This window comes from Stigmatopora nigra, chromosome 12, assembly GCF_051989575.1.
Source record: "Stigmatopora nigra isolate UIUO_SnigA chromosome 12, RoL_Snig_1.1, whole genome shotgun sequence".
Classification (NCBI taxonomy): domain Eukaryota; kingdom Metazoa; phylum Chordata; class Actinopteri; order Syngnathiformes; family Syngnathidae; genus Stigmatopora; species Stigmatopora nigra.
In genome coordinates, this window is record NC_135519.1 from 12,574,695 (window position 1) to 12,597,396 (window position 22,702).

At 37.2% G+C, this 22,702-nt stretch overlaps 2 protein-coding genes across 6 annotated transcripts in view; one reads left to right on the plus strand and one right to left on the minus strand.

Annotated features, from left to right (window-relative positions):
* Window positions 1–1,738: 1,738 nt before the first annotated feature.
* LOC144205705 (ubiquitin-conjugating enzyme E2 D4-like) overlaps window positions 1,739–22,702 on the minus strand; it is a 39,644-nt gene continuing 18,680 nt past the window's right edge. The window contains exons 2-10 of one of the 2 annotated variants that reach the window (XM_077730255.1): window positions 6,626–6,745; window positions 6,483–6,531; window positions 6,341–6,381; window positions 4,621–4,684; window positions 3,244–3,275; window positions 2,899–2,976; window positions 2,608–2,713; window positions 2,186–2,279; window positions 1,739–2,102 (exon numbers count right to left, since the gene is read on the minus strand). In XM_077730255.1, the coding sequence (XP_077586381.1) occupies window positions 2,057–2,102; window positions 2,186–2,279; window positions 2,608–2,713; window positions 2,899–2,976; window positions 3,244–3,275; window positions 4,621–4,684; window positions 6,341–6,381; window positions 6,483–6,531; window positions 6,626–6,628 (513 nt within the window). In that variant the 5' untranslated portion in view covers window positions 6,629–6,745 and the 3' untranslated portion in view covers window positions 1,739–2,056. Of the gene's footprint in view, window positions 2,103–2,185; window positions 2,280–2,607; window positions 2,714–2,898; window positions 2,977–3,243; window positions 3,276–4,620; window positions 4,685–5,077; window positions 5,247–6,340; window positions 6,382–6,482; window positions 6,532–6,625; window positions 6,746–22,702 lie in introns of those variants that run through there. The other variant, XM_077730256.1, reaches the window with a different exon arrangement.
* The window catches only part of rgs7a (regulator of G protein signaling 7a), a 34,261-nt gene continuing 20,276 nt past the window's right edge, over window positions 8,718–22,702 (plus strand). The window contains exons 1-2 of one of the 4 annotated variants that reach the window (XM_077730252.1): window positions 8,718–8,981; window positions 10,543–10,652. In XM_077730252.1, the coding sequence (XP_077586378.1) occupies window positions 10,575–10,652 (78 nt within the window). In that variant the 5' untranslated portion in view covers window positions 8,718–8,981; window positions 10,543–10,574. Of the gene's footprint in view, window positions 8,982–9,048; window positions 9,119–10,258; window positions 10,464–10,542; window positions 10,653–22,702 lie in introns of those variants that run through there. The other 3 variants (XM_077730253.1, XM_077730251.1, XM_077730250.1) reach the window with 3 other exon arrangements.

The window sequence follows — 22,702 nt, forward strand, 5'->3', positions numbered from 1 at the left end:
TTAAGCATCCTCTTCTTTTTTTCTTGCTTTCTTTTATCTGGAAAATGATGTTGCTTGAAAATATATTTATTAATATGCAGAAAAATGTGCTGGTTTAATGTAATCAGGAGGAATTATCTCAATTTGTGCCACCATTTTTGTAGTTTTTAATGTGAATTTAATAAATAGACTGAAAGTACCTGTTTTCTTTTATAAACTAAAGTTTTTCAGTTTTCCACTTCATTTTTTAATGTAGAATATATTTCTTTATTCTATATTTTTCTATGTTTTACAAAAATATTTAATTTAAATTTAAAAAGGGATTTAATGGTTTACCTTTCTAAGAAAAAAAAACATTTAATTACACAAATATTTCGCCCCCATATACATAATACGTAGTATTTTCCCTTATTAGTTTTAACCTTTTAAAAGTCAAAAATACAATGGAAAATTTCCTTTTGGGAGGCTCAAAAGAGATTTTGGACCAAATTTTAATGTCTACAAATGATATATTGACTATCATAAAAGTTGTCAATTCAATAGTGGATTAATTATGACAGCCTAGTTATTATCTGGCCCCAACGACACTCCAAATTAAACTCTAGCTACAACGTAACCCGCGTCAAAAAGTATTTTGACACCCCTAATCGGGCCCCTTCACTCTGTACAGACAACAGATGTCAAATTGCGTGGGTTTGTTTTCCCTCATGAATAGCATATAACTTTTCTTACTATTGTACAAAAACTTTAATAAAGTATTGTTTCAGCAAAGCACATTTGGGAATTGTCATATTTGATTGGAAAAGGACAATGAGTCATACTATATGGACCTCAAAATGGTCTATTATATTGAAACAGGGCACTAGAGTAATGCCTTTCAAATCCACAGTGCGTATTATCTTTCAAGTCAGATTACTTATGCAAACCCACCATGCAACTGGTTTATTGGCCTGTAGAGGAAACAATCCACATCCTGTAAGGGCGAAAAGGGGAAGCACTAGCGGAAAGTTCAACCAAAACAAAACATGCCTAGACTAAGTGAAAAAGAGCCACTGACGGGTCGCAAACTGATGAAAAGTACTGCAATATTCCTAATGTCGCTTCTTAATGCCGCCTTTCAATGTGATTTAAGGCCTCGTTTGATTTCAGGTAATATTATGGCATACCTACCCAAAGTCCGAGACCGGACGTTTGGTCGCCGGTCTTTTGGTCGCCAGACGTTTGGTCGCCGGTCAAATTTACTTGGATATTAAACAGTCCTTGGATATTAAACACTACTTGGATATTAAACACTACTTGGATATTAAACAGTACTTGGATATTAAACAGTACTTAGATATTAAAAAATCCCTCCATTTGTTTTTAAAGGGAAATTCCCAAACATGATTCTCCCTTTAATATTTTCATTTTTTGGTGTATTTTACCATATCATCCATTTAATAATATGTCTTTTCCTCATGTAGAGTTGGACCAAGATGACTTCAGGAAAATATTTGAGGCTTATAAACACATAATGCGCTCTAATGGGAAAATAATTTGTTTCATGTGGCCTGTCATGTTGTCTTTTTGAGGGCTCTGGAAAAGTAATAACAACCTCACTCATTAAAATTGTTGAGTATAATATTTGACGTTTCATAAAAACAAGCTCTACATTGTACTATAATAGACCAAAGTATGTGTAATAAAACTTAAGGACGCCGCCTAGTGTTCATACTAGAGGATACAGGCGGTTTTGTTTGGTCAAGAAAATCAAAATAGGTCAGATTTCCATGTTTAATGTAAAGTAAAATGAACATTTTTTGTTGAATATATATATAAATCTCTTAAAAGAAAATTAAATGAGGTATCAGCATACTTGCTAATAATTATAATAACAAAATAATTCCAATTCAAAGCAATCAAAGTGAATTTAACAGTCAAGATATGTGTTCCATGTCAAGTTTAGTGAGTAGTGAAAGTGCTCCCAGCGTAGCAAAAGTCTTTCTTTTAAGGTTTCGTTTTTTCATTAAAAAAAAAAAAGCAAAACTTGACCTGTCCAAAGAGGGAATGTTGTGGCTGAAGAAAACTTTACTTGCATTTACATTGCAAACTTCTTGGTCCAGTCTCTAGCAACTTCATTGTACCTAAACACAACAGAGAAATAGTTTAAGAGTAGAAAATGGGGAAAAATCTTTTTAAAATGTTTTTAATTTTTCCCAATACTTACTTTTGTCTGTCTGATTTGTACGTGTGTGCAATGTCTGGAACTAAAGGGTCGTCGGGATTGGGATCACACAGCAAAGAGCATATGGATAACAGCACTAAAAAAAGAAAGAAAAGACAAAATCTACTCCGTTAGAAGAAATACAGAAACAAACATACAACAATATATTGAAACAAACAATTTAAAGTTGACTTTTAGGTTATAATATCTCAAGAATGCTAGTACTTCGAGTATTAAATAACTTGACTTGTAAGTGGTGGGCAAAGCCAAATACTTGCATTTGATTGGCCTTGATAAAAACCCAGCATCTAAATTAGATCAAATACTGTCAAATTGGATTGGGCATCTATTATTTTTTATTTTTAAACCATTTTCCGACCTTTTTTTTTGGCCCAAAAGCGTATTAAGAGCAAAAGTAAACAAACCTTTGGATACAGTGAGAGCAGGTGACCATTGCGACCTTAGAATATCGAGGCAGATGCTGCCGTTGCCGTTTATGTTCGGATGATAGATTTTTGTCGTAAAAGCCACCTGTTGGAGGAATAAGTCTAAATAAATAAAGCCAATATTTTTTAAAAAACTCTGATATAATCCCATTTTACCATCAATCCATATTAAAAACCATGTCACAGACTCATCAAGACTTGAAAACAGTTCAAAACTGCAAAACAAAAACCAAAAAATACTTTTTCCTAACAATGACATTACAAATTTACCTTAGGTGGCTTAAAGGGGTAGTCTGTGGGAAAATGGACTGAGAGGAAGAAAACCCCTCCATGATATGGGCTGTCATTCTGAGATGGAAAAGAAAACAAAAGTCAACAGAGAAAACCAATTTTTTGCTATAATCTGGCATCTTTTAAAGTCATAACAAAAGAACAGGTTCTGATAAAAATCCTCAGCTATTATTCCAACATCTATACGTTGGGCTCCCTTCGAGAATACCAGGCGAAACCATTCAGAAGAGTCAAAATGGGGGTGCATTAACGTCAACATAAAGCCCTATTATCAACACATCCAGAAGAATATGGCGAAACAACACAAATCTAGACTAAACTCACCGGTCCCAGAATGGTAGCTTGCCAATGGAACACTACGGGAAAAAAATATATTGTTAAACATCTACAGAGAAAAGGGGAGGAGTTCAAATACATGACGTCTGAAAAATGCTTCCAATTAAAAGTACGGACAACAAAAAACTATCAAAACAAAGTATACCTACGTCCATTTTCTCTTTCCATTGCTTGTTAAAGGCTTTTCTCAAAAGTGATGTAGAATAAACTTTGGAAAAACCTGCCTAGCAGGTTGCAGAATCATGTGATTCGAAAAATATTTGTGTACTAGTACTAGTAGAAAGTAGGTATGACCCAATGTCATATTATGGTTAATGAAGCCACATTTAGGATTTTTTTTGCAATTTTGAAAATTTAGGATTTGCAGCTTGAAATCAAAGCAGTGCAGTGAAATAGCAACTGCAGTTTGGAGCCAATTATAAGATTCATGCTCGCTACACTTCCTAAAAACATAAGAAAAATTAACCTAGTAGTATATCATAACAGAATCTGTTCAGGACTCCTCAGCACCCTTGTTTGATATAACCAGATTGTTTAAAGAATCATAGATTGAGTTTGAAATCTCAGTTTAGAGTAAATTGAGTCTTCACCATGAATAATTTGACGGAAAAGGACAATGATGACCAAATATCTCTTACTGTAGGCCAGGGGTAGTGAACCTATGGCTTGGGAGCCATATGTGGCTCTTTTGATGGGTGCTTATGGCTCTCCGACAAGTTTGTCAACATAATTCTGAGACTTTTTCTACTTTAAAGGCAGTGAAATGACTAAAAATTCATGTGTTTTCAAGTATTTTTACTTCTAGTAAATTCTGAGTATGGCTTTCAATGAATAACAGTTGAAAATATGAATTGTTTTCTGGCTCTCTCGGTTAAAAAGGTTCTCGACCTCAATGGGAAAACGCCATTTTTTTCTCTGCAGGTACATCTATGTCACATTTATGTGATTCAAGCCTCCATAATGCCCTGGTTTGGTATGTTTTGGAACTATCTAGGACAAAGTCTTTTGTTTTAAACCTGATAATGAAGCTGCTCTGTGGGAAGCACTACTGTGGTTAGATTAAGTCACTTATTTTGAATAATGTGCACCTTGTAAGTGATTTATAATAACAGTTATCTCGTTTTTTTTAACTGTTACGTAGTTGTTTAAAATTCATGTTATCTGTAGTATGTGAATATGAACCTACTATGATTATGCCATTAATACTACACTTTGTCATAGTTGCTAGTACAAGAATTGAGACTATATTATGTGGATCGCACAAGTAAAAAATAGAGATATTTCACATGTGGTTCTGTGAGTCTTGTAAAATCCCAATAAATATCCTAGAAAATAAAGATTAGTTAAATATTTGTGTGTACTTACTGTCCTCTCCGACAGGTCCAGCCGAACATGAAGCAGGAGGATCCCGTTGTAAATCCCTCAGTTCCTACACACAGAAAAATAAACATCATTTAAGAGAAATTTCTGAACTACTTTCAGATCCAATCGAAACTCAACGTTAACAATAACAAATGACGAATCGTAATTAAAAGTATGACCGAATACGCCTTAAATCTGTAGCCAAAGGCCGAGTTTTAGCTAGCTACCAACTTAGCTTATTCGCGATCGACCTCTCAAAAGACAATTTAATATAAGATCAGGGCCGATTTATGGGGATTATGCTCTTTATTTATGAAATATTGAATCCGTTTATTCATACGTTTAAATCAAATCGATCGATCATGGTGTGTGACAAACCGGCTTTAAAGACGTTTCCTCGCGAGCTATTTCGACACACAAAAACATCTACTAAGAAAGAAGGCAAAAGGAACAAAATTACCTTATTTATTCTTTTTAAAGCCATGACAAGCCTTTCGATTGAGAAGAGAATGTGTCAAAAACCGGCTACTGTCAAAGAACAAATGCGATCACTAGTTAGGGGCGACTAGAAGGAATTGTTTAAAAGACCAAACTGGTTTGCTTTTGTTTCCGCGTTTTTGTTTAAGCCCGGTGCATTGTGGGATATGTAGTGGGCACCGTAAAACTACACTTAAAGGGACAACGTTCTTAAACATGCATGCAATACTATACCTCATTTCTTCTCGTTTTTTGAAGAGGTTTATCAACACTAAGATCGCGGGGGGTGCTGGAGCCTATTTCAACTGACTTCGGGCCAGAAGTGTGGGACATCTTGATTTGGTGGGCAGCCAATCACTGGGCATTAGGAGACAAACAACCATTCACACTCACACTCATTCCTATGGGGCAATTTAAAGTGTCCAATCAGCCCAGGTCTATCTTCTGAAAAAGACAACCTTTGGAAACAATGAGAGCCTCCAAAAACAAATAAATAAAACTTAAAACGCTATGCACGTCAAGCAAACACATTCCCCATCCCTCCTCTCCACCTGGCCTAACTAAACTGATTGACTGTGAGCAAAGCTGTACAGACATCCATTTTAACAGCCTTTGCCACCGCAGAGGTCTTTAAAATTTGATGCTTCGGCCTGTAATACCTTTTTATGATTAATGCGTGACCTTCAAAGCAGATATATTATTGAATTGAGAAGAGCGGCGCTGATGATGACACATTAGTATGCGTTAAAACTAACTGAGCTTACATTGAACTACATTCAAATTCGATATGGAAAATTCAAAATGTAGAACAAAGGCGAACAATTAAAAAAAGTATTTATACTCCCATAGAAATTCTATCTTAAAGTCACTAAATCCATCTAGAGTTAAAACTGAGAAATTGCAATCTATGTAGATGGAATTTAAGCTTCTTGTGCGAGCCATAGTCAATATTTTCATGATTAGCTGCAGGCTATTAAACCGTTGTGCTAATTTAGTTTTACCCTGCTGTACAAAAGTTTAAGAAAGCTAAAGGCAACATTACATAAAACATTTTTGGGGGCTTAATTTCAATAAGTATGGATCTGTATGAGTCTTACTACTCCATTTCTGAATTTCTGAATACTTTTTAATCAAGATTCTATCATTTAATTGGTGCCATAAGAGCTGGACTTTATATAAACATATAGTCATCATAATCCAATGGTAATACTTTCCATAACAGAGTATGACAGCAGAAAAAAATTACCATTGAAGGCCTCAGGCCTGAAAACGAGAGACTCTCTTCACCTCAAATGATAAATAATCCTCATTAGTGAGCCTGGGATGAAGCTCAGAGGGAAAAAGCAGGTTGGCTGAATATATTCAGGTCCACCTGGTCAAAAGCTTACATTCAGAGAGAGCAGAGGGTACAAGAGGATAAAGAAGATACACAGACACCTATAAAAACAAACACAAACACACATACTAGATAGGTCACATCTGCAATGTAACGTTTCTGGATGGCATCGCTCAACTGGAATGATATTCTCACCATTTCCTCTTCAGTGAACACCAAATATTTTCTCAATAATTGCTATCTGATGCCGCTTTGATGAACAACTTAATCAACTGCCAGTGCAAAATCTTTCAGCCATCTTTCTTTTGGATGAGTCTGAAAAATAATATGAAAAAGGTGATTTATTTTAATGATGTTACTGAATTTCATTTGGACAGCTATTGAAGTATTTTCTTTATAAATATCAAGTTACTGCCAATGATAGGAAAACATAGCATCACAGTAATTAGTATTTTTATTTCTGTTGTCTCATGTCCAATTTTTCGACCCTGTGAAGCAGAACCTATGGCTCAGGAGCCCCATATGGCTCTTTTGATGAGAGCATCTGGCTCTTTGCTAACCTGTGAGCTAAAATATGGAAACTGCTGATGATAGAACTGAGATATTACATCTGGAACTGCTATAATTTTCATTTTTTTTTTGTAGTAGACTCTTCTGGAATGCATCCTCTCATTGATTAGCAACAGCGTAACAATATTTTTTAAAAAATATTCATTTTTTCCACTTTAAAAGTGGTGAAATTACAAAAAAAATGATAAGGCACTCATTTACATGTATATATTTTGACTTTTAAATTCGTAGTATGGCTCACAAGGAATAACATAGGAAAATATGACAAATAAAGGCACAGTTTCAAAATAAAAATCCTATTTGTTGCCAATTATTTAGTGATTTAGGCTGTAAAGGTTTAATTCCAAAACAGTATGATGATTGACATAACCATATATGTTATTATAATCATAAATGTATAAACAACAGCTTGAGGAATTTGAAATTATTATGGATCCCATACATTCCATGTAAGCGATAAAGGTAAACACAGCTGACAAGTTGTCAATATTTAGTAGTTTCTCACTTGATTTCATTCCTTCATGTTGCCCTGGTCGTCGTGGTTACCGCAACATTATCAGGCCTTTACCTAATATTGCACTGTGTATATTATATGAATATGTTACACAGAGGTTAAAATGGTTATCAATATCTACTAGATGCTCCTTTTGTTTCATCCCCAAGCGCTCGTCTAGTCGTCATGGTAACAGAAATATTTCTCTGCTTTCACACAATTACGACCGAACCAATTATATTTTACACCCTAGAATTTTACTACAAATGCAATGTAGGTCAACGTACACAAAGCAGTAATGTTTTGCATATTTGCTCGTCATTCTAACAAAAGCATGATTTTGGATATTGTCCTGTTATAATTATTTTGTTTGACCAAATCCAATGTCATGGTATGTGATTGAATTCAATGGGAAAAACAGTCGGATGGCACGGTTTGATATTAATCACCATAATAATCAGTATAAAGACAACATGCAATTTAATAATGGAGTTGACCGCCGTGGAATTAATTCCATCCATTTTGCCCATGCGTGACTTCATTTCGTCGAGAGTTACTGCATTGTATTCATTTTCTGGACCGCTAGTCTAAATGGTTGTAGGGAAATGGGGTGCTGGAGCCTACCCCTGTTCACTATGGGCACAATGAGACAAATGGTCACTTATAGCTAGAGGAAATTTAGAGGGATTGACTAGCTAGCCTAGCATGCATGTGTTTGGGATGTGGGGGAAGACTGGAGTACCTGCAGAAAACCCACACAAGCCCAGGGAGACCATGCAAACTACACAGTGAACCTTTGACCTCTGAACTTTGAGGCTGAAGAACTGTATCACGTGGTATTGCTACAATATACCTATTCATGTTTATAGAACTATAAAATGTAATTCATTTTTAACATGAGAAAGCAGACATCTACTCACTTACTAAACTATACTTTGCTTTATGATAATATTAAATTTGTGATAAACACGTTGCAACAAATAGGCCAGTTCAATTTACGACAAGCATTACCAAAGAATAGCAAGTTGTCAAAGGGGGCTACAAAAAACTAGAGTCAAAACAGGATCCCATATCTTCTATCCACGATTGGTTCTGGATCGATGCGCGTCCTCGGTGCCTCAAGAGTGCGCGTCCATGTGCTTCGCAGCAACATAAGCGGGGAGAGAGAACGGAACGGAACGCAACGGGGCGAGGGAGGCAGGGAGAGAGGGAGGGAGGGAAGAAGCGAGGGGGAAGAGGGCGAGTAGAAGAGAGAGAGAGAGAGAAAAGCGAGACAGCGAGAGAGTCGCTGAGCGAACCATCCGACGAATGTCCGCCTCCTGGAGACACCGATGAGCCCGCCTGGCGTTCCCGAGCGTGCCGCTTGACGACGCTCAAGGCCAGCTGGGGTCCGTGAAACGTCCCCGTCCACGGGTCCCGCTCGCCTCGGGAGAAGGGGGAGGTGGGGTGCTCGTTTTTTCCTCCTCCTATCCTCTCCTTCTTCTTCAGGTGAGCCTCTCCCCTACTCCCATTACCCATCTCCCCCCTTTCTTGCCTCCCCTCTTCCCGTAAAATGTAGTATGTCGACTCGCGAGGACCATGGGGCGTTGTTGGTCGCTGTCCAAGGTGCTGACTGCTGAAGACGCGTAAGGCGGCCTCATGCACGAGCATCCCGCGTGCAGGCGACACTTAGTGCCTTTTTTTCGTCTCCTTTTGCATGCGACACTCGCGTGGGGAGGTGGGATGGGGGGGTCTTTGATATCCAAGCATGAATGCAGTATGCGGGGAAAATAAATAACGGAAGAGAAGCGTGCACACGCAACGTTTGTTGATGTGAGCCCACGAGTGGTTGCCTTCTAAGCTGCATTGTGGAGTAGCTCCTCCAGGGACTGTCTGCTTGTTTCTACACAGCATCTGCTCCTTGTTGGGGATTTTTCAGATTTGGCATTTGTAAGGGTGTTTCTGCAAAATTGAGGAAAAAAGGGGAAATGACTGCAAAGTGGTGCGTCAACAGTATATTTTGATGACTTGGTTGTGGGCTGTGATGAAGGCGTTTTAGCTTGAATGGTGGTGGAAATTGGGGATTTGTTGCTAAATGGGTCTGGTGATTGACTGGTGACCGGTCTAGGGTCGAGTCTGTCTTTTTTTAGGGAGGTTCCAGTATGATTATAGAGTCGTTTTTGTTGTTCTGAGGGAAATTTGTGTATTTGGTGTTTTTGTTGGGCTGAAAAGAGGCTATAAAATGTCATGGAATAGGAATTGTGTCAAGGATGTACTATGTTAAAGGGTGATAGAGCTACAGGGAGAAAAAAGCTTTGAAATGCAATGCAGAGCAAAGTTTTTGATCAAAGTCATGGTGTGCATTTGCAGATATATTCCACATCAAATGGAGCATCCTTGCAAAAGGGGGAAAGCCTTTTTTTAATTGTGGGGGAAGATATTTTTGCACTATTTCCATGCACAAAGAAATTATAGTGCAATAAGGGTATTATAGTGATTTCCCTAATAAACTGTAGCACCATTCTTATGTCTGTCCAAGACTAGCATTTCAATGCATATCAAAACGTGCAAAAAATAGTTTTCAGAAATATATAGGAAATAATGCAATGAGTTAGCAATGGTGAAAGGATTAATAAAAAGAAATAGTACTATTTTCTAGACTAGTCTTGCTTTTATTTAGAATTCAAAACCTTAGAAGCTTGACCCAAATGCTAGAACGTAAACAAAGCAGTAAGAACATTGAATTGTAAAAGCCACTTGAAGCGAAAACATCCCTTGGGCAAAAAAATGTTTGCACTGCATTTCCTGCATCAACTTTTTCTCTAAATTTCATCTTACAACCTCCTGACCCAACACACAACTACACACGACTTTATATGACGTCATCCAAACAGGTGTACAGACAACTAAAAGAACCACACGTTTGATCCACCTGTAAATGTCAAATATGTCCAAACATGATCTTTTGTATGACGTCAACTGCCAAGCAAGGTCAGGGCAAGAAAAAGCCTCTTTTTATGCCTCTATTGTGCTTTTCAATGGACTTAAATATTCATCCTGCCCATCACAGGAGCACCTGACATTTCCGACTTCTACCGGACCATGGCGCAGACCAACAGTGGCGGGCAGGGGACCAATGGGGTTGCTGATGAATCCCCCAACATGATTGTCTACAGAAAAGTAAGTTTGCTGATTCTGTGATGCTTTTCCTACCAAACGACTGGAAATTGTGCCATAAGCAAAAAATATGGGTCAGGATCAATGTTCCCTCTAATTTTTGGTTGGTCTGGGCAGAAAGACAACCTCCCTGAGCGCACTGAGTACCAGTTTGAGTGACATCATCATTACTCGCCATGGGCACACCAGTATTATACTTGCCATAAGCAGGTGTATGTCAATGTTCTATCTAATTTTTCATGTAAAACATGCTGTAAAACACAAAAAAACATAAGAGTGGACATAGCTACTGCCACTGGCTTCCGCGTAAACAGCGCCATCATGGGGAAAGGGCTAAAAAAATAAACAAAAATAAAAAAATAAACAAAAAAAAGTTTGGATTTTATTTACTACGCGCCATATGATTGCTGCTGCGCAAAGAAGACGAGAGTAGTACGCAACTTAGAGGGAACATTGGTCAGAATACATTGTATTAGAATATGAAATGGAACCTTGTATATAATTAATATACCTTCACCTTAACTCTTGTGATATGTATTATTGATAAAGCATCATTGAATATTGATGCATTGGATTTATTTGTCCAATCCGCTGCAGATTTTCCCTTTTTTTTTCAAGATAGAATCATACCAAGCTATTTTTAATACATTTAGATTGAATTAAATTTTCTAGTTATGGGTAAATATTAGCTAATAAGGGATGTTGTAGTTTAGTCAGAATAATTTTTAATTTATAGATTTATATAATACAGCACAGGTGTTTTTGGTGGGAGGGGCTTAGCAGGTGCATTGACTGTTTGTACAAGAAACTGACGAAGTTAACAATGTTGGTTTTTCTGCATTAATGCAGGAGAAAACGACACCGCGGGGATGTACGAGTGTTTTCGGAGTGTATTTTGAGAAAGGCATGAAAAAAATAAAGGGGAAAGGAGGGGAAGAGCGGTGCTGAGACGCCCTTAATCCCACCCGGCTCCCCTACATCAAATAGATTATAATTAACCCATTAAAATCTGAGGCAATGTTCAAGCCTTGGAGCTCTACTACAACATGGGGTGGGTTTGATTATGTTGATTGATTTCTGGGGTTTAAATATGTTCATCAAGATGAAGGAAAAGGCAATAACATCTGGTTAACGGCTTTGGAATATTTTTGGGAGGGGAGTAGAGATGTTTTAGATACGATTGGAAATGGAATTAGGTAGAAAAAGAGTGGGTTTTTGAAATGTATTTATCGAATTTGAAGTATTATTGCTAGACATTTCATTTTGGTAATATAACGTGCAATTGAGCTTTGATTGGAAAATAGACTTTATATGTACAGACAGGAATGTGACAAAAATGATAGCACTGGTGTCAAAGTGGCGGCCCGGGGGCCAAATTTGGCCCGCTGCATCATTTTGTGCGGCCCAAGAAAGTAAATCATATGCCGACTTTCTGTTTTAGGATCAAATTAAAATGAAAAGTATATATGTATATTCAATTTCCTAATTATCCCCCTTTTAAATCAATAAATGTCATTTTTTAATCGTTTTTTCTGTTTTTTGTTCAAAATCTATAAAAAAAGCTAAAATAAACATTGTTTTAGATATATAAAAATGGAATAGCTAGGGATTTTGATCCAGTTCTTTTAATCCATTTATAAAAAATAAAAAAAATCTAAATATTATATCTAAAAGTTGACATTTATGTGGTCCGCAAACCTTGCACAAAAGTATGCGCCTAACTCATTTCACAACAATCTTCCATAAATTTCGAATAAAACCACTTTTAAAACAGCTCCCCTACCAAAAAGCAAAGACCTTTCATTCCCCCCTGTCACTTAGACGTTATTATCCCCAAAAAGATAACAAAAAAAAACGATCTGATCCATTTTAGCCTGCCATTCTAGCATGTAAAACCTAAAGACAAGATGGGAAGGATCCATAATGAAGTATTACGACGTTCAATACGTGATAAGAAAGACCATTCAACGATTTCCGCCATGTTCAAAGCAAACATTTTCTCTTTGTACATGCCTAGGTGCCATCACTTTTTTGCCATTTTGCCCGTTTCACCTTCCAAATAGCGCCATCGTTCCATCTGCTCCAACACAGCGGGAAGTGGATACACTTAGCATGATATCAAAGATCGCCGCTTTTTTTATAGCAAGGTAATATCGCTGTCAGCATGCTACGAGATTTTCTTGGTTTATGGCCTAAAAAAAGCATTTTTTAAGCGGTAACCAAAAGAATGGGATGGTTGTGTATTTGTGTATTTGGATTTTTTTTGGTTTTTGTGTTATTAGTTGGTGGTTTAGCTAAAATTCAATGTAGCTTTGGTTACCTTTTTGTAGGAAATGGATGGCTTGAAATTGGCAAATCTTTTCCAGCCTGGGCTGCCAAGTCACGGTTGGAGAAACTATGTGGGTGGTAATTATATAAATTGGTGAAAATTAAGAACGGCTTGCTCATTGGAACATTTTCAGGAAAAAAAACGCCTGAAAGATTTGTTTGACTGTTTCATTTCAGACACACGAGCCAGATATTTTCATACAATTCCTACAACAAAAATGCTTAGCTCCTTTAAAGATGTGTATTACTTCCTAAAGTCCCATTATCAGAGATTTTTACTCAAAATAAATGATATTATCTTGTCAAAAATCCTTCAAAAACAACTACAATAAATACTCAAGCACAAAAACTGAGAAGACTTGTTGTGTTTATCATGTGATCTGTTAAAGAAAGTACCACTTTGAATCTAAATGTTTAAAATGAAATACTATCTTAAATTCCTTTAATGAACCGAAAACAAATCATCCCTAGTACCATATATTCTTCCAAAAATGCTTAAAACAAAGTCCAATCTTAAATTCCTCTAATGAACCAAAACAAAACATCCCTAGTACCAATATTTCTTCAAAAATGCTTAAAACGAAGTCCTATCTTAACATCCTTTAATGAACCAAAACAAATCATCCCTAGTACAACATATATTTCTTCAAAAATGTTTAAAACAAAGTCCTATCTTAAATTCCTTTAATGAACCAAAACAAAACATCCCTAGTACCATATATTCATTCAAAAATGCTTAAAATTACATCCTATCTTAACATCCTTTGATGAACCAAAATAAAACATCCGTAGTACCATATATTCCTCCAAAATTCTGACCTAAACCTTATCCAAACAACCCCCACTCATCCCCTGACCTAAACCCAGCACCCCACAGTAGAAAGAACACCACTTCTGAAGAGGTTTTGGGTCAAACTTCAATAGCAAAGCTACACTCTAAGGGTCAGGCAGATGCCAGATGCTTTTTAGACACAAGTCGAGGCGACGACCTACTCTAACCAGACCCGGTCAGTACAAAAAAACACAAAAAAAACCTTCAAGAGTAGCGAAATGCTTTTATCATCCACGTCAGTTCGTCCTTGTTGCACATGAATGTCGTAAAGTCAGAGTTTGAGCTCATCTACTTAATAGTTACCACTGGGATTTATGTAACAAGAGCAGAGGGAGTTCTTTGGTTAAGAACAGTAGTAGTTGCTAGTTAAATAGTCCTTTCAGGATGGGAGCTTTATACACATTTTCTCCCACTCAGGCTCGCTTGGCTCAGTTCGTGGTACAGCTACTGCTCTACTTCAGCCATTAGCATCTAATGAAAATGGATGGACAAACAGAGGTGTTGGCCTGATTTCCTCACGGAGGAGGAGGACGGTAGAAATGTCCGTTCCCCTCAAGGTTGTTTGGATGAAAGCACAGCGAGGCCTGGGAAAGCAAAAATTACCTTGTTTTTTAAGTGTTATGAATGTATTTGGATGTAGCCAGAAAACCCAAAATCTTGAGGTAATTTTCTTACTGCCGTTTTGGAATGGAAGTGTTATACCAGGCTAATGAGAACTAATTGCCCGAGTCTGCAGGCTTAATGACGGTTTTGGTGCTGGAGGCTTAGAAGTGCTTGGAAATGGTAGTGGACGTGACTTGGTTGCAGCAGTTTTGAACAAAAAAATGTCTGGAAAAATGACAGGAAAGGCTAAGTAATGAAAGTAACAAAATATACAAAATCTAACGGATAAAATGAAAAAAAAAGATAAAAACTGCAGGGAACTAGGTAAGAACCACCCAAGTTCACACAAATAGTACTAAAATGCCGGAAATCTCGCCATTAAATCACACACGAGCTCATCAGCGCCACCGTCTTAAGCGATGGTCTTACGGGAGCGCCTTCTTCCTGCCCATGTCTTCATTATTCCATTATTTATTAGACGCCGCCTGGCCAGATGCTCATGAGTGTGATCCCCTCAAGTCAGATGGCCTTCTCGAAGGCTATATTCTAACTGGCGTGAAGCTACAGGTCACGTGACATATCTTGGCGAAGAAACTCTATGGCCGCTACGCATGAAGCCAATGTTCCTTTATTAGCGGAACTGTGCTGTTCACACTTTGAAGGAGGGGGGTGTCGGTGCTGCATAGTGAGAGCCGCAGCTTTTTCCTCATGGTGAGACTCACTAATGAAGCAAGGAATAAACAGAATTAACAAGTAAGGCATGCTATTGATCTGCCCACTGACTTGACGACCATTTACTTCTTGACGTCATCTTGGCGACGTGCTTAATCAAGTCATTGCGTAACTAACTAACTAAATTCATCCAACAATTATGGTAGGAAATTTAAAAAGTGCAATAACATTTTTAAATGAAAATTCCACAATTGCGCTTTCAAAAAAAAATTAAATGCAATTACAAAATACTGTCATTTCACGACTATTCGGCGCATGGTATTTTTAGGCGCAGTGTCAATAACGAGTGCTATTTCTGTAATTTATACACCAGACATGGCATATATATTAAAAAAAATATATATATTACAGAACAACCAAAATAGCCAAATGTATAAATCACACAAAAAATGTATTTACTACTAAAGCATATTCATCAAAAATCTATATTCTGTACCAATCAATAAATTAAACACTTGAATTAACTATTTATATTTCTATACCACTTCCAACCAATTCTCAATGAAACATAATATCACTCACATTTTACCCCCTCCCCAAAAATCAAATAAAAAATCCTCACATTTTATCCAAATTTTCACTTTTCACCATTCAACTGACTACAAAATTCTTATTTTAACCCATACACTACTTCTATAATCTCCATAACCTCCCATCAATATACTTTTCTCCCTTTTCCAATGTTATCACATCAAAAAGCAGCTTTATACTTCTAACATGATGAAAAATGTCAATATATGGAACCCAAAGATTAGCAAACATAGAGCACGATCAAAGGAAGATAATCAATAACTACAAAATAAGAAAAAAATCTTTTGCACTTCTCCCTCATGTCGGAAAACATACAAATGAATCCAAGCGTATTTAGCGGGCGTGGCCTATTTCCTCCTCTCTCTATGTACATTTGACACTAATCCAACATGTCCATATTTACCGTGGTCAATACCTAAATGCCAATTAGAGGGCTTTGCATCCCACACGCTCCCTCTAGTCAATAGTGCTAGCATCCTGCTATTTCTTCATTACAAAACCCCGTGAGCGGCCTATGTGGCCATATATTATTTATTTCTGTTCAGTCCCTGAAGAATAAGCAACAAAAATAACTCACTCCCGATAGACACTCATATTTTTGTTCCATTCAGAGTGGATGAGTTAATCAACATTTTCATTCAAAGAGTATTTTGTGTTTAGATGCAAAAACTAAATATATTTTATTTAACTGCATGACTATTGCTGAATATGATGCTCAATTCCAACTTTAACACTAGAACAGGGGTGTCAAACCTTTGGTTCGCGGGCCGCATTAACGTCAACTCCATTTCATGTGGGCCGGACCATTTTAGATATAATATTTAGATTATTTTAAATAAATGGATTAAATGAACTGGATTAAGCGCCTTGAATATTCATTTTTTTATAGATCTAAAACAATATTTTAGCCTTTTCTAGATATTTTTAGATTTTACTAAATGATTATTGGACTAAAAACATAAAATGGATTAAAAAATGACAATTATTGATCTAAAAGGTGGAAAATCAGGAAATTTAATATACATCTATACTCCATTTTAATTTGATCCTAGAACAGAAAATCGGCACTCATGATTTACTTTCTGGGGCCGCAAAAAAATGATTCGGTGGGCCAGATTTAGCCCCCGGGCCACCACTTTGACACCTGTACACTAGACGAAAATACTAAATACTTAACAGCAACCCTCCATTAGTTGAGTCAAAAAATTTGAGTAAAATTTGTCCATTTTTTACATAAATGCATTCATTGTTCTTCAAAGTTAGTTTCAGAAGTTCAAATAAAAGTACCTAGGTATATTTTGGGATATATTTGGGATATTTATAGACTATCAGCATGGATGACACACAACTTGCATACACAAAAAGGAGACAGAAGAGACAAAAAGTCTTATTAGATCAGCATCGTTAGATACTGCGGGTTATCGGTATCGAACGTTATTAAAGGAGCTATCGAACCATCCTCGCAAGAGAGTGCTATTGATTGGCTGGCGTTCCAATCTGCAAGAAAGCATAAAAAAACTGTATACGAAGAGTATTTCCCATCATCTTCAATTTCTTTCCACTTTTAAAGCAATAGTGTTGTTGGGGGAGAATATAATCCAGATTATCTGAATCCGAGTTTAGGTTTTGTGAAACGATACAGAGGCTAAACCATGTGAAAGTCTGTCCCAGCTGGAGCTTGTAGTCTTGTCTCTTTGGATTATGTGAGGGTCAAAGACAGCCTGGGCTTTAAGATAGTGACCCACTCGCCTTTGTATGGTCATTTAATTCCGGGTCAACTTTTAGTGAATGATTACAGGAAAGAAACTCTATTATGAGGATTAGGAGGACAGACAATGAATAAAGTAATATTTATAGACATTCTACATTGCTGTATATGTATGCACGGTATTTTCTGGACTATAAATTGCACCCATGAGGATGTCAATCATGACTAAAGCCACTATTGTGAGGATTAGGGCAACAGATAATGAATAAAGTCATATCTATATACATCCTAAATAGCTGTATTTGTATTCACCATATTTTCTGGACTATAAATTGCACTTTAAACATTTTTTAAACATTTTTTTACATAGTTTGACTGGGTATATATTTTTTTTATTTCTCAGACCACCGACAACCTTATATAAATATTTTAAGGCTCTAGTTATCTGAAAAAATGGTTATACTAACAAATGCCTATTTAGCCTATTGTTCTCCATTTCACTATTATTACTTTATACATTTGTTTTGTTCTTAGTTTGTCAAAAAAATGGGAAAAAACTACCTTCCCAAAAATGCGACTTATACTCCAGTGAACCATTTTTCCACTCCTCTTCAACTATCTTAAAAAATCCGACTGTGTAATCATCAATCGGCGCCTACCTCCCACCAAGTAGCAAAACAAGTATTCTCCCCAACTTTTCATCATGGCAACATTCATCGGAAGAGCGCACTTGTGCTCTAAATCTGTACCCATGTGTACATTTCCTCCAAAAAGTCAACAGCAATAAAATATCTTGTCACAGACTTCCATCCTTTCATGCATCCCCACACTTTATTCCAATGTTATTTTCATCCCACTAAAACCTCCCCCTTCCCATCCCCTCCATCTTTACCCTCCTTTTTTCCACCACTTTTATTTTGCAAGGCCTTTCTACTTCCTGACATGACCACCGCAATCCTCCCTTTTGTTAAAATTTCCCATCTTTGATGTACTATACACACCTGCAATGTAAAACTATAAGTTCCTCACATATGTGTGGTAGTTATGGACCTCTCACAGGGGTCCGTGGCCCCCCCAGTTGGGTTCCATCCTACTCTCACATCCTTCTGGTCTCTCTTTGAAGTCCTTAGAGTTGGATTGGGAGCGCGGTGCCACTTCACTCGGCTTTTATCCTCACAAAGAGATGACGGGTATAGTGGGGAAAGTGTAACATATTCAGACCCTTCTGTAGAGTACAGTCATCCTCCCTCCCGCGTGAAATGATTCACTTATGAGTCATAGCGTTATTGGGGACTAAACAACAACAATAACAACACCGCAAACTCGCCCCATTTGCGACTGTTATGAAGAAGAACCTGAGTCTATGTTGTAGTTTTGTATGGCTTCGTAAATTGGGTTTTTTTGGGGTGTGTAAGGGTTTTAAGAAATATATTGTAGAGTTGCAGTTAAGAGAATACAAATAATGTAGTCATAGGATATTTCTCAATTGGAGAGGTGTTAAAGTGGCGGCCCGAGGGCCAAATTTGGGCCACTGCATCATTTTGTGTGGCCCGGGAAAGTCAATCATGAGTTCTGACTTTCTGTTTTAGGATCAAATTAAAATGAAGAGTATAGATGGATATTAAATTAGCTGATTTTCCCCCTTTTAAATCAATACTTGTCATTTTAAATCCACTTTTTTTGTGTTTTTAGTTAAAATCTAAAAAAAAATATATAAAAAAAGCTAAAATAATCATTATTTCAGATCTATAAAACAACTGAATATTCAGGGATTTTAATCCAGTTCTTTTAATCAATTTATAAAAAAAAATCTAAATATTATATCTAAAATAATTTTATATTTTATTTTAGGGCTGCGTTCAGAAAAATCAAAATTCACCATTTCATCGTGATATCTTTTTTTCCTTTAATACAAAAACATATTTTCCATCTAATAGAAATAGACGCCGTTAACAGTACTTCCATCTTTAACTCCGTCCTCCTGTATATGAAAATTGGCAAAATAATCTCATTTCGCATCGCTCCATTGCTCAAAAATAATCTCATCTCACTTTGCACAAACAAAAAGACAAGGTCAATAGTAGAATCTTTCCCCTTTGAATAATTTTCCAAGGGATTAATTTCCCTTGTGCACACGTGTATCGTATACAACACAAGACAAACAGGATATTTACCTGCTGATTCCAGCTTGACAAGACATATGGAAACCACAAAAATGAAAGACCAACAGATAAAATGACAATATGGCCCACTATGACTATGAAAAAAACTTCAAAATACCAAACTACACTCAAATATCAAATATTTAAGAAGAAAATAACAAGCTAACTTCACATCTACTCTCTAAAAAATAATATATTCCGGCCTATATAAGATCTAGTTGGCCTAAACTGAGTTTTACTAAGATTAAACCCCCATCCACTCAACATAATCAGTTATTAAAACATAAATACCAAGAAAAAGAGGCATTTTGCTACAACCAATCACAGTAAAATCTTCTAAAACACTCCACAAGTGACATATTGCGAGGTGTCCATCACCTTCACGTCGCTACAGTAGAAATGTCAACGTAGGGGACACGTCCTCCTCACAAGTGTTTGCCCTAGCATACGTTTTTCTTCCCCGGGTTGTTAAATCTCTACAAAAAAGGAGAAAGAAGAGCCAGCCAGCAAGCATCTGCTTCTTTCTTATTGCTATTCAGGACACTCGCAGCTGACCTGAGCCTCTATTGCACGTGCCAAGGAGGAATATGGGAAATAAATGATAGAGGGAGGGAGAAAAAAAAAGCACACACACACATACATACACCTCTAAAAATAGCCGGCATCTTTGCTTCTTTTTTCTATTCCCGACACAACCTCCGTTTTCCATACTCGCTTCTCTCCCTTCTGATTTGCTCTCAGTCGTTTCCTCGTCGTGCTCCAGCGATTTGTTGGGGTGGATTTACTCCCCCCGGGCGCCCAATGAGGTGTCTCCTCAGCCAGACAGTTTGGACACTCGCTAACAAGCTCGCTTTTTAAACCAATGAACTCTTACTGTATGGGAATTGAGTTAAGACCTAGGATGGCAGTCGCAGCACTTTAAACGATAAAAATGAAGATGAAGTATCCCAGGTGCATGTTTATTCTATCACAAGGATGTCCAAAACTACATTCCACGCATTTTTGGTGGTACAGAGAGTTTACTGTTGAAACCAGCTCTCAAAATTATATTCACCTGGGCGACCAAACGTCCGGGCGACTAAACGTCCAAGCGACCAAACGTCCAAGCGACCAAACGTCCGGGCGACCAAACGCCCGGGCGACCAAACGTCCGGGCGACCAAACGTCCGGGCGACCAAACGTCCGGGCGACCAAACGTCCGGGCGACCAAACGTCCGGGCGACCAAACGCCCGGGCGACCAAACGCCCGGGCGACCAAACGCCCGGGCGACCAAACGCCCGGGCGACCAAAGGTCCGGGCGACCAAACGTCTGGGCGACCAAACATCTGGACGACCAAACGTCTGGGCCCTTTTTTTTGGGACATTTTTGGGATATTTGTTATCGTTTTGTGTAGAAAATGGTCAAAGAAGTTAACCAGCATTTTCTATTGGGATAAAACCAAACAGGTTTTACTGGAACTATGTATATCGGGGTACTATGACTGTACCACGAGTTAAAACAACTCCAAAACGGAAAATTGGATAATTTGGTAGTGACTTTATCATACTTTTTTGTAGATAATATCAACACTTTGTCCAAAGTAGCATCCATACTTCATTTAGCAACTAATTTATGATCACATGCTGTTTGAGTGATAAAATGATGGTGGGTGAGCAGGCGGGTTATTGGCTTTCAGTGGATTATTTTCCAGCACATGGCCAACCTTGGCTTAGTCATAGCGCCCACTACTCGCCCACCCAGATGATGATGAGTGTGCGTGCATTTCATGCATGGAATTTTAGAGAGAGGTCCTGCCCTAGGTGCAACTATTGCACAACTTGCCAACACCATTCCAACATTAGTTTGGAATAATTCAAGTCTACAAATGTGAATACAATGCCATAATGTATAATCTAATGTAGGGTGTCCAAATTCCTATATTCTTTAAAAAAAGATGGCAAATCAATTGATGAATAAATGAATAAGTTAAGTTACGTGAACCCCATTTTTTTCTATCACCCTGCCGCTTTTTAGTTGAACTTAATGGTGTGTTGCATTTTATGGTACATACGACGTGATTATCTTCACGCTGTGTCTGCGCTTCTTTGTAATCACAGCCTGTCCTCATGCAGACAACAGCTGGTGAAAAGTGACCCCCCCACTCTCGTCAACGTCCTATAGCAAAGTGTGACAACACCCGCGTCATCACAGCATGCTCTCGCCATGCCTCTTCATTGGGAACCATTCAGATTCAGTGTACAAGATGTACTTTGTACAAGGAATTTTGCTATGGCCAATAGAATAAGTTTCAGTGTCTTTTGCTGTACAACATGTACTTTTGTACAAGAAATTCTGCCTATGCTAAATATCCTAATGCTAAATTGGAGTTGCCCATAGGCCCAATTATTTAAAAATACAGTAATCCCTCAAATATCATGGATAATGTAGACCAGACATAATCGGAAAACTACAAAGTATTATAATCTTAATATTACTACATGTTATATTACATGTTTTCGCGCCAATACAAGAAAACAGTACAATTATGTGTTGACATTATTGCAGTGGATGTTAATTAGAGTGATTGTTAATCTTTATGAAGTCAAGGCAAATGTTTCAGTGTAAAAATCTCAGGAAACTAAGAAAATAGGTCACAAAAAGTACATAGCGTACTTTAGAAATTTAATTTAGTCTGTGAGAAGCTAAGTCAATCATGAGTGCCGACTTTCTGTTTTAGGATATAAAATTTCAGGATTTTTCCCCTTTTAAATCAATAATTGTCATTTTTTAAATCCATTTTTCTGTGTTTTTAGTTCAAAAATCATTTTGTAAAATTGAAGAATATATTTATAAAAAATATTAGATAAAAATTGTTTTCGATTTATAAAAACTGAATATTTAGGGCTTTTAATCCAGTTCTTTTAATCCATTTCTTTAAAAAAATCTAAATATTATATCTAAAATAGTCCAGCCCACTCCCAAAAATACTGATACACTATGTATTAAGTGGTGTGAATCCACAGTTGATTTGGAGCAATTTGACTTAGAGAAAAATCAAGGTCAAATGAGGATATATTTTCAGGTTTAGCAAAGGTAAAGGCAAAACATTTCCCATTCATGATGCATCGTGCTCTTGTGCGTCTCCAGTGTGGAGATTGCTCCTTAGGGAGGAACGC